We start from the raw sequence: 8,086 nt of genomic DNA on the forward strand, positions 1-8,086 counted from the left end.
TCTCATGACTAAGGAGGTCCTCACCAAGACCTACTGCCCACCTCCACATGATGCACTTTCTTCCCCCTGCTCCAGGCTGTCATAGATGCAAATATTTTTCCTGTATTGATTGAGATCCTGCAGAAAGCTGAATTCCGCACAAGGAAAGAGGCTGCCTGGGCCATCACCAACGCCACATCAGGGGGAACTCCTGAGCAGATCAGGTGTGTGGTGCTCCTTTCCCCTTTACCACCACCCCCACCCTCCCCACCCCATCCTCCAGCACAAGGCATCGTCCACCAGGACAGCCATCTGATAGCCCGTGAACACATACCTCCAAGCTGCCATGGACTGAGAAGCCCCTCCTCCATTTTAGCTTAAACAAGGCTAGGGAGCAAAGGCAAGCTGGATTTTCATGGGAATCCTGAAATAAGTCTCCCACTAGAAATCGTGGGACCTAAGAAAAGACTGGACTCTGTACTTTCCCAGTGACATACTTGCCACAGATGTTCTTAAATATTCTTCAACTTTTGGATAGTTAAAAATGGTCAGTTTCACATTAGTGGATAGAAAATATACTCTATATTTAGCTTAGATAATATCCAACAAGCTCAAGCCATGCAGTATGCCTATCTTTGACAGAAGCAAATGCTCTTTTGTATTCATAAAATAGACCTTGTGAAGTGGTCAAAGAAGCAGCCCAGAAAGCCGCTGGGTAGAATCAGGGTGGGACTCAGTGGGGCGCAGATCATCCGTACCCAAAATAGTGATTCATTTTCCTCGGCACCACTTTCCCATGATGGGCCAGTAACCCTCCACAGGAGGAATTTTAGGGGGCTCAGGAGGCCCATAAGCCAGAAACTGCTGATGCATTGAAACACATTAACCTGTGGCGTTTACCTTACCATCGGCTCCCAGGTATCTGGTTACATTGGGTTGCATCAAACCACTGTGCGACTTGCTGACTGTGATGGATTCTAAGATCGTCCAGGTTGCCCTCAATGGCCTAGAGAACATCCTCCGGTTGGGTGAGCAGGAGGCTAAGCGGACGGGCACAGGGGCCAACCCCTACTGTGGCCTCATTGAAGAAGCTTATGGTAGGTAGTATCTCTAGCCCTTTGGGGTTAGAACCATTACCCTCCTTTAATAATACTCCGAAGGGGCTTTGTAGGCATTTTTGTTTGTTTCCTCATAGCCCTGGTAAGTATATTTTTGTTTTTTACAAAGAAGAAACAGGCGCAAATAGAGGCAGTGTTATCCAGCTAGGAAGTCGGAATAGTGATAGCTTGCTTCCTAGAATTCTTTCATATCTACAAAACATTTTCCTCACCAGCCTTGTGAAGTGAGTAGTTTTTGGTAGCAAAGTGACTTGCCCAGGGTCACCTGGCTAATAAGCTTCAGAGCCATGACTAGAACCCAGGCTGAACTTCCAGGTCAGAATTCTCTCCACTATATCCCATTGCTTCTGTTCTAATAGTCCTCCAAATTTCTATTTCTCTGTGGATAAGGCTAAGGTGACTTTTCCAGTGTTTCCAGGAATTTTCTTTATCAGGGCTCATCCATATTGCAAATGTTATTTGGGTCTTAGGGAATTCTTAAGTGTGGTCCTCTTCAGGGGAGACAGAGTTCAAAAAAGGCCCAGGAAGAACCATTTGTGAAGTTCTAGCCAATCTCAGAGATAAGGCTTCTGCCTTCTAAAGCAGTTAATATATAAAGGAAAACATATGGCTTGAGTTTGTTTTTGGGGGGTTTTTTTTTTGCCTTTTTGGAGGGCAATTGGGGTGAAGTAATTTGCCCAAGGTTACATGGCTCTTTTTTTTTGTGTGTGGGTATTAAGTGTCTGAGGCTGGTATCGAACTCGGCTCCTCCTGACTCCGGGCCGGCGCTTTATTCACTGCGCCACCTAGGAGTTTGTTTTTTTTTTAATGCCAAGATAATGTATCAGTGTACATATACTTTGAGGGAATGTGAGAAATAAATATTTTGTTTCTGGGGGGGCCCAGTCACCTTCTTAATCTTGGAAGAACTTACATAAAACAGTTATTACACTTAAGGGATAAAAGGATAACAGGCCCTTGTAGGCTTGAGGAACTGTGTACACGAAGTCCCATATTCCCCTTGAGGGAGGCCCTCTATCTGCCACTTGCCCTTTGCCCTGGTCATCCCTCACCTGGAGAATTGCCTGTTTCTGAGTCACATGTTAGAAGTCCTTTTAGAAAATGCCATCATTGCTGAGCAGACTGGAGACTGTCTTATGAAGATCTGTTAGAAAAACCAGGGGGGTTTTCTAAAAAAAACTTAGTCTGGAGGAGAAGGAGCATATGATGTACATCTAAGTTTCATCATGTTGATGAAGTTTGAGGTTAGTTCTGCTTATGCCTGAAGGTAGACGTCGATGTGCTAGGTAGAACTCCCAGAGACAGACTTGGCTCCAGTCAGGGGAAACTTCCTGACTTTTACAACATTTGTCCAGAAATCGAGTAGACTTCTCCTAGAGATGTGGTGACCACTTGGTTGAGGATTTGGGGAAGGGGAGTATGGAAGCTCTTCCTGGGCATGTAGAGGGTGGGCCTCTGAGATTCCTTCTAGCCTGAGTGTCTGAGGTTTCTGTTCAAGTGGAGAGCATTCACTCCACTTTTCTGTCCTCTGTCCCACCAGGTTTGGACAAGATTGAGTTTCTCCAGAGCCATGAAAACCAAGAGATCTACCAGAAGGCCTTTGACCTCATTGAGCACTACTTTGGCGTAGAAGATGAAGACACAGGCCTGACTCCTCGGGTGGATGAGACACAGCAGCAGTTCATCTTTCAGCAGCCTGAGGCCCCCATGGAGGGCTTCCAGTTATAATGCCTGCCCAGGGAAGGGGAGGGGAGGGAGAAGAGAGGAGAGCACCACAGACTGGCCCATACAGTCCTTGACAGTGGTGGCGGTGGCAGCAGCATCAGTGGTGGCAGCAGCAGGGAGGGACAGCCAGGCTTCCTGCCCCAGCCCTGGAGACTGCCCTTGCTGCCCACTTCCTCCCTCCCTTCCCAGGAGGCCCCTCTGAGGACAGGCCAAGGCCAAGGCTTTGCTTTCGTGGAGAGAAGGGGGCTTGTTTTTCCTCCTTACCCACTATATTTTTGCTGCATACCTGTCTAACCCAGGAGCCCAGGGTGGAAAAAGGAGGACTGAGGTAACCAATTTGCACCTTTTTTTTTTCTTTTGTGGTGATTTTTCTCTTCATCCTTCCCTTCCACCCTCCCTGGCCCCTGCCCCAGGCTGTGTCAGTCTTACTTTGGGTACTTGAGCAGATGGAATATTCCAAGGGGGGGGGAGGGGAGGGAGAGAATCCAAAAAAAATAAGTGTTCATGCTCTGATGGAATATTAATCCTGGATGCTTGGATTGAGTCATTGAAGCTTTTTCTTTTTCCTTTTGCACATTTTACTCGTATTATAATTCCTCCTGGCATTTCGGGGACGTCCTTGGGTCTCTAAGAGTAGGGTACCTGACTGTCACCAGTGGCTGGTACACTATGGCCATGATGTTACCGTTCTGGTTGCCTTCCCTTCTGCCTTGCTGCCTCCCCAGGGCTGGGGGGCCTTTGGGGAAACCAGTTCCACCTTCCCTGGTTTGGGAGATGAGCCACCTTATGATTACAAGGTTGGCCTCAGGGAAGGGGATGGTAAAGGCCCTCAGGGGAAAAGACCCAGATGTAGCTACTGATCTTGCTTTTCCAAAACTCCCTCCACCCAGCTGTCAAAATGGTGCAACCCCTAACTTCATTGTTTACTTGAAAATCGCCCTCAGTGGTGGGACCTGCCCTGAGGTGGTGACATTTTCTCCTGAGTCCATGGTGGGTGATGGTCTCTTTCCTTTATTGGGGGAAAGGAACAGGCCTCAGCCTGGTTTCCCACAGAGGGAATGCAGAGATGGCAACACATGTCGGGATTGCTGGAGACTTGTGTCTTTAGCCTTTCTTGTTCCTCCTCTACAGCTGGATCATGTTAATTTTACTTAAAAAGGAGAGAATGTCAAAGTTCTGTATTTTTTATATTCTATATATTAGGTAGGTGAGTCTTAATTGGTTTGGGGAGGAAACAGATCTATGAGCTGTCAATTTCTATAAACAGTATGCTGTGAGGCAGACAGAGCCTGTTGATGAAATCTCCCTCTCACACTTAATAGGTTCCAGTCCTTCTCCTTTCTTGCCTGAGCTCTGGTGTCCCAAAGCCAGTTCAGGCATGAGTTGCCCCAGGATTTTGACCTAGCCAAGCACCTCAAGATGGCCTAGGAGTTGTGAACAAAAGGTCTTAGAAGGGGAGGGAAGAACTGTGCTTCATTTTAATTTTGCTGGACTCTTAGTAACCCTAAGGTCAGAGAGAGAGTTGGAGGTCCTGACCAAGCCCAGATACTGTTAGCATCTGATGACCCAAGTAACCCCCCATTATACAGTGACCGTAAGCCCCTACTCTCCTAGTCTTAGAAGCCTTCTCCTTGCAATACTAAGGATGAGGAGATGAGAGTTTTCCTCTTTTGGTTCCCCCACCTTCATTCTGGTATTGACATGCTATGACAGTGCCCTTCTTCAGGCCTCCTTGTGCACTTAGCACCTAGAATATACCCCAAGGAACAGTTGCCTCTTTACTCCTCAAAGCATAATCTGTGTTTCTTTGCCTATAGCTTCAGAAAGGAGCCATTTGCTGCCAACCAAGTGACTCTTAAGTAGTAAAGGCAGGGAACCAGGACCCCAGGAAAGGGCTTAGGCTCTCACCTCTGTAAAGCTTTGTTGCAGCAAGGGCAGATGGCAGGTAAAACTTTATCCTTGGACTTGAGAACAAGTCCCTTTAGCAGGTTCCATTTAGTTGATCAGAATAAATACTCTCTCAAATTGATACCTTCTCCCACTTTGAAAAAGAAAAATGCTTTTGCACAAATTGGTCATTTTTGTTGCTTTTGAACATAAGACCACAGAGTTATGTACATACCAGGCTCCTGCTATCTTGACCTAGGAGGGCCAAGGAGAATCCATGTATCCTCCTCTCACATCTTAAAAGGAGGTGTTTCATTGGCCATTGGCCTTTTGTTCCCTCTCTCTACCCCAAGATACATCTCTCTGGCGCTATCCTAAAAGTTATTACACTGGTAGCTATAGGTGAGAGACACAAATCAAAGATTTCCCTACCCTTTTATAAACCGATGAACACTGAGCTCTTATGGAATCCAGCCCTGGAATCCTGGGGGTGACTGCCCAGTTCCCCAGAACGTAAGAGCACTGGAACTGTTTCAAGAAGCCCAATGTCATTCACAAGATTGTCTTTCCTCAAATCAGGAGAAAAACTATTTTTTATTGGTGTTTTTGATCTGAAGGGTGACAGTATTTCAAAAGAATCCATGACAAGCAGCATCTCAGCCTCTGAAACTCCTTATGATTAAGATTTCCATCTTGGAACCCCAAAACATGTCTGACTGAGCTCAGTGGTCCGGATAGCAGGGGATTTGCATGGCCCTCAGACCACTGCTCAAAGCTAGGGAAACGCAGACTGCAAATTGGCTGTCATACCTTTCTTTAGTCTTCAGCCGTTCTCATGCTCCTCTGCCTTAGGGAGGTAGTGACTCCATCTTTATTCCTTGCTTGTATGCTCCCAAACCAGAGAAGGGGGATCCATTTGGTTTGTCTCATGCCACACTTGATGGATGCCTTCTTCTCTGATAGTTCTTAGCCCTTAAGGTTCCTGTACATCCCAAAGTAGTCTTGCCTTTTACTTTTTCTACTTGCCTGCTACCTTTCTCTCTGCCCCTTGAACTGGTTTCTTGGCAGCTTTGGCTATTAAGGCCCTGGTCTCCAAGCCTAAGTCTACAGCCTCTGAATGAGTCTGAGCTTGGGAGACTGGAAGGGTGACGACATGGAAGGTAAGGAAGTGGTCTGAGGAGGGGTGTAGATCTGCAGACCTTTTATGGGAATCAAAGCAGCTGCTTTTGCAATCAGCTTGAAGCATTTTTCACAACTTGAATTTGGGTTTGGCTGGTAGGTGACCCAAAATCAAAGACTTAGGATCTAAATTTTTTTGTTATTACTCCCAGAAAATATACACAAGGACCTGAGAGGGGTAGAATGATATCTCTTAACTGAATGAGCCACTAAATCATCAGCCATCTCATCTCTCTGGTCCATCTAGCTCTAATGGTCCAGTTCTAACCCCTTGGTCATCATGTCTGGACTCCTAAGGTCCATGGCCCTCCTCCCCACATCACTTCACACCTTTAGATGCAAGTAGTGTTTTGTGGACTACTTCTTTCAGGACCTGCACTGATTTTGCCTTTTGCAAGCAGGAACATGTGCCAAGGTTTCTCTCACCTCCCCAGGGACCTAGGAATTCCCCTACCCCAACAGCCCTTTGAACTCATAATTTATACTGATTCAGAAAAGTCTTTGCCTACCCTAGAAGTTGTTTCTGTACTAAACTATCTTCTCAACTTGGGGAGCATTGTAGGGAGATTGTGTTTATGGAAGAATTACTCGTTCTTTTTAACATGTTCTTCCTCTCTGGATCAGCAATGTTGGCATGTACAAGTTCCCAGATGCTTTTGGGTCATGAACTAGAGAATCCATTTAGTATGACAGATGCGGATACTTTGAAAAATCCAGCCTGGGAGAGGCTTGCTGTTTCTGTGCTAGAGATGCCTACAACCCCTGTAGCTGCCTGAACTCCCTAAATCACCTCCTCCTCCTCCCTTCCCTGAGTTATATGGCCAAGGGCTGTGGGGGAACCTTGATTCCTACCTTTGGAGCCATCAGCTTCTGTCTTGTGCCAAAGTCACCAGCATGTCCATTCTGTACTTGACTTGCCAGTGCTACTCAGGCTTCTCCACTGATGGTAACCATAACAGACTGGCCCTGGGCCTGATAAGGGTAGGGAAAGGGAGACATGTGGCTATAGCATGTGTGTGTACCTTCAGCTGACATCCTCCCCAGAAGCCCCTCCTCTGAGTGTCAGGGATTGGGGGGTTGATAATAATGAATGCACTTGCATTCTGGAAAGATCATGGACTTAAGGCAGGTCAGTCAGGGAGGGCCTTCTACAAGCAGAAGTGGAGTGTTTTCAGCTCAGTCCTTTTGCACTGATGTCTTAGCTTTGAGTTCTCACATCCAATGGCTTCTGCCCAGTAGCCCAGAGGGACCACCTTGTATCCCACCCTAAGTCTCCACCTGCAGGTTTTGCTCCAGATTTGTTCATCAAGCATCTGACATTCCCATCCCTAGCCAATGCAAGAGTTAAAGAACCAGCAAGCAGAGAGGCCTTTCACCAAGGTGATCAGTAGAGGAATTATTGATTGCTTTGAGCAATAGAGTAAACTTCCCTCTGCTTCCCACCCTACCTCAGGGGTAACCTCAGGTGGCTTATGATAGGCATCTGGGGACCCCTAAACCATTCTTCCTGCCAGTGCAGGGCAAGCAATTCACACTATCTCTAGGGGTCTGCAAAATCTATCTCTGAACAATCCCGGGGTGGAGGTAGGATCATTATTTCAAGGGTCAAGACAGATTTGTATAGGAAGAGATATATACACACATCTGGGACCTTCTGCCTCACAACTGTCCAAGTTAGAACTTCATTTTCACAGACTTAGTCCCTACCAAGAAAAGAATCAGACTCTGAGGCCAGTTTTGGCCAAGGAATGGGGACTGGAGTTCATTGTTACTGGATATTTACTTACCCCAGTCTATATCCTCTTCCTACTACAAATCACTAGGGCAGAGAAGAGAGAGTGAAACAAGTTTGTGCTCCAGGCAGGTTCCCTCCTTTCCCTCCAGAAAATGTTGACTGGTTTTCCCTTTATACTAAAATGTTTATTTTTCTCTATGGTTCTTCAACACATCTGGCTATCTTACCTTCCACCCACAAACCCCAAATGTTCTTAGAGGCCCTTTGACATTCATTAGCCACAGCTGGGAAATTCTAGACTGGACACAGGGCAAAGACAGACCATGGAGTTGAGCGTGAAGAGTACAGACTTAACAAATGATATTTATATACACATCAATTTGAAGAGAAAAAAATGTATTTCTTTAGGTTTCAAACACTGTGTAACAAATATAATGCAAAAATAAAGACCTGTTGAAAAGTT

The 8,086-nt window shown here is 46.2% G+C and overlaps 1 protein-coding gene across 2 annotated transcripts in view; it reads left to right on the forward strand.

Moving 5' to 3' along the window:
• The window catches only part of KPNA6 (karyopherin subunit alpha 6), a 387,231-nt gene extending 379,145 nt beyond the window's left edge, over positions 1–8,086 (forward strand). For both annotated transcript variants that reach the window (XM_069068056.1, XM_069068055.1), the window contains 3 exons: positions 76–203; positions 898–1,076; positions 2,638–8,086. In XM_069068056.1, coding sequence (XP_068924157.1) covers positions 76–203; positions 898–1,076; positions 2,638–2,825 — 495 coding nt within the window. In that variant the 3' untranslated portion in view covers positions 2,826–8,086. The remainder of the gene's footprint in view (positions 1–75; positions 204–897; positions 1,077–2,637) is intronic.

Source organism: Petaurus breviceps, unplaced genomic scaffold, assembly GCF_028583685.1.
Source record: "Petaurus breviceps papuanus isolate PSGF00001 unplaced genomic scaffold, PetGlider_PUasm1.0 90760, whole genome shotgun sequence".
Taxonomy (NCBI): domain Eukaryota; kingdom Metazoa; phylum Chordata; class Mammalia; order Diprotodontia; family Petauridae; genus Petaurus; species Petaurus breviceps.